At 35.1% G+C, this 1633-nt stretch overlaps 1 protein-coding gene across 1 annotated transcript; it reads right to left on the bottom strand.

Moving 5' to 3' along the window:
- Positions 1–488: 488 nt before the first annotated feature.
- Positions 489–1633, bottom strand: LOC117628485 (myb-related protein 308-like). The gene is made up of 3 exons (XM_034360957.1): positions 1504–1633; positions 1244–1373; positions 489–931 (listed from the first exon to the last, which is right to left on the bottom strand). Exons 1-3 carry the CDS (start codon positions 1631–1633, stop codon positions 619–621), a joined length of 573 nt encoding a protein of 190 aa, XP_034216848.1. The 3' UTR covers positions 489–618.

The raw sequence follows: 1633 nt of genomic DNA, 5'->3' as shown, positions 1-1633 counted from the left end.
TAGGGTTAAGTATTAAGTTGGATTACATTTTTTTTGTCTTTTTACACAACAGTAAAACTTAAGAGCTTAATAATTTAAATATTATGGTGAACAAAGAGAAGTGGGGGTTTAAATAAAAAAAACTCTATAAAATTTGTATTTTTCTTCAGATATATAGAATCTTAACTTAGATTTCCATCACTCTCTCTCTCTCTCTCTCTCTCTCTCTCTCTCTCTCTCTCTCTCTCTCTCTCCCCTTAACAGTTTCGCATCATAAACTAACTTCAAAGGGGAGGAACATTCTGGTCCATATATCGCAGTTTCTTCCTTATCTACTTGCTACCTGAAGTGTATAAAAAAACATCTACCTTACCTGCAATGCACTCTTTTATCAAAATGCACATTATACGATTAGAAGATTAAAATTCGAAGATTTTACTGCACAAGCTCAACCTATTTGAATAAACTAATTAGTGAAAAATAAAGAAGAAAAACATACTAGCATGACGAAGCTATCTATTTTAACTATTAATTTCACCTTGTCTCTAGCCCTCAGCTATGACAATATTCTTTCCCAGCAATGCGTGGCAGAAAATAATAGAATCATAACCAAGCCTTGTACAAAATGTTTGACTAATATCAATATCCCAATGAAATTGGAAGGCCTATAGTGAGATCAAGATTGAGGTCGGGCAAAACACTGCAGCCTGCGTTGCTTTCGGGTTCACTTGTAGAATCTAACAATGGATCATCAGAGTGAGAATTTACACTTGGCTGATCATTTGTATTAATCCTGGAGCCAAATGATTTAGTGTGGCCAAAATTGTGCCCTATCCGATGGTTATTTGGGTCTACTCCCATCTGTATTAGTTTTCTCTTTAGATGAGTGTTCCAGTAATTCTTCACTTCATTGTCAGTCCGTCCGGGCAATCTTCCAGCAATTAATGACCACCTATATAATTAGTACTTATTAATTAGTCATAAATTAAGCAACTTAATTAATTAGGTATTATTTATGCAAACAGAAACAGGGGCGCATGCATTACGAATTTGGTTCCTTACATGCCATGCCATGGTGCAATTAATAATATTTCATTCAGATTCCAGCAAATGCATAAGTTCCAAATTAAACAGAAAATAATAATAATTTCTCCTCTGATTTTCATCATATAATAAAAATATTCTCCTTTTATGTATGTTTGCTCCCGGAATTTTCAGAAAAGCTACTATATATGGTATACAAAAGATGCCCTGCGCGCAGTACCTGTTTCCAAGAAGGGCATGGAGCTTGATAATGAGGTCCTCTTCATCCTCACCAAAGTTGCCACGTTTCAAGTCTGGCCTTAGATAATTTACCCATCTCAGTCTGCAACTCTTTCCACACCGATGCAAGCCTGCACCATTAATTAATTTTAAAACAAGTTTTATTAAGAGCTTATAATAATTAATGTAATGTAAATATTTTTCAAGCAATAACAAGTTCAAAATTAGAGTGAGTTTTTATTTGTAATTATGTATATATACCTGCAGCCAGTGGTATGGAGCGCCAGCTACCTTCGCCGTGTTTTTGAATATACTGACTGAGCTTCTCATCTTCTTGCTTGGACCATGCTCCTTTGTTCGTCTTTTTCTTCTCACAGCAAGGTTTCCTCAT

The sequence above is a fragment of the Prunus dulcis genome, chromosome 5 (assembly GCF_902201215.1).
Source record: "Prunus dulcis chromosome 5, ALMONDv2, whole genome shotgun sequence".
NCBI classification, from domain to species: Eukaryota; Viridiplantae; Streptophyta; class Magnoliopsida; order Rosales; family Rosaceae; genus Prunus; species Prunus dulcis.
This window is presented reverse-complemented; position numbering and strand designations above follow the sequence as displayed.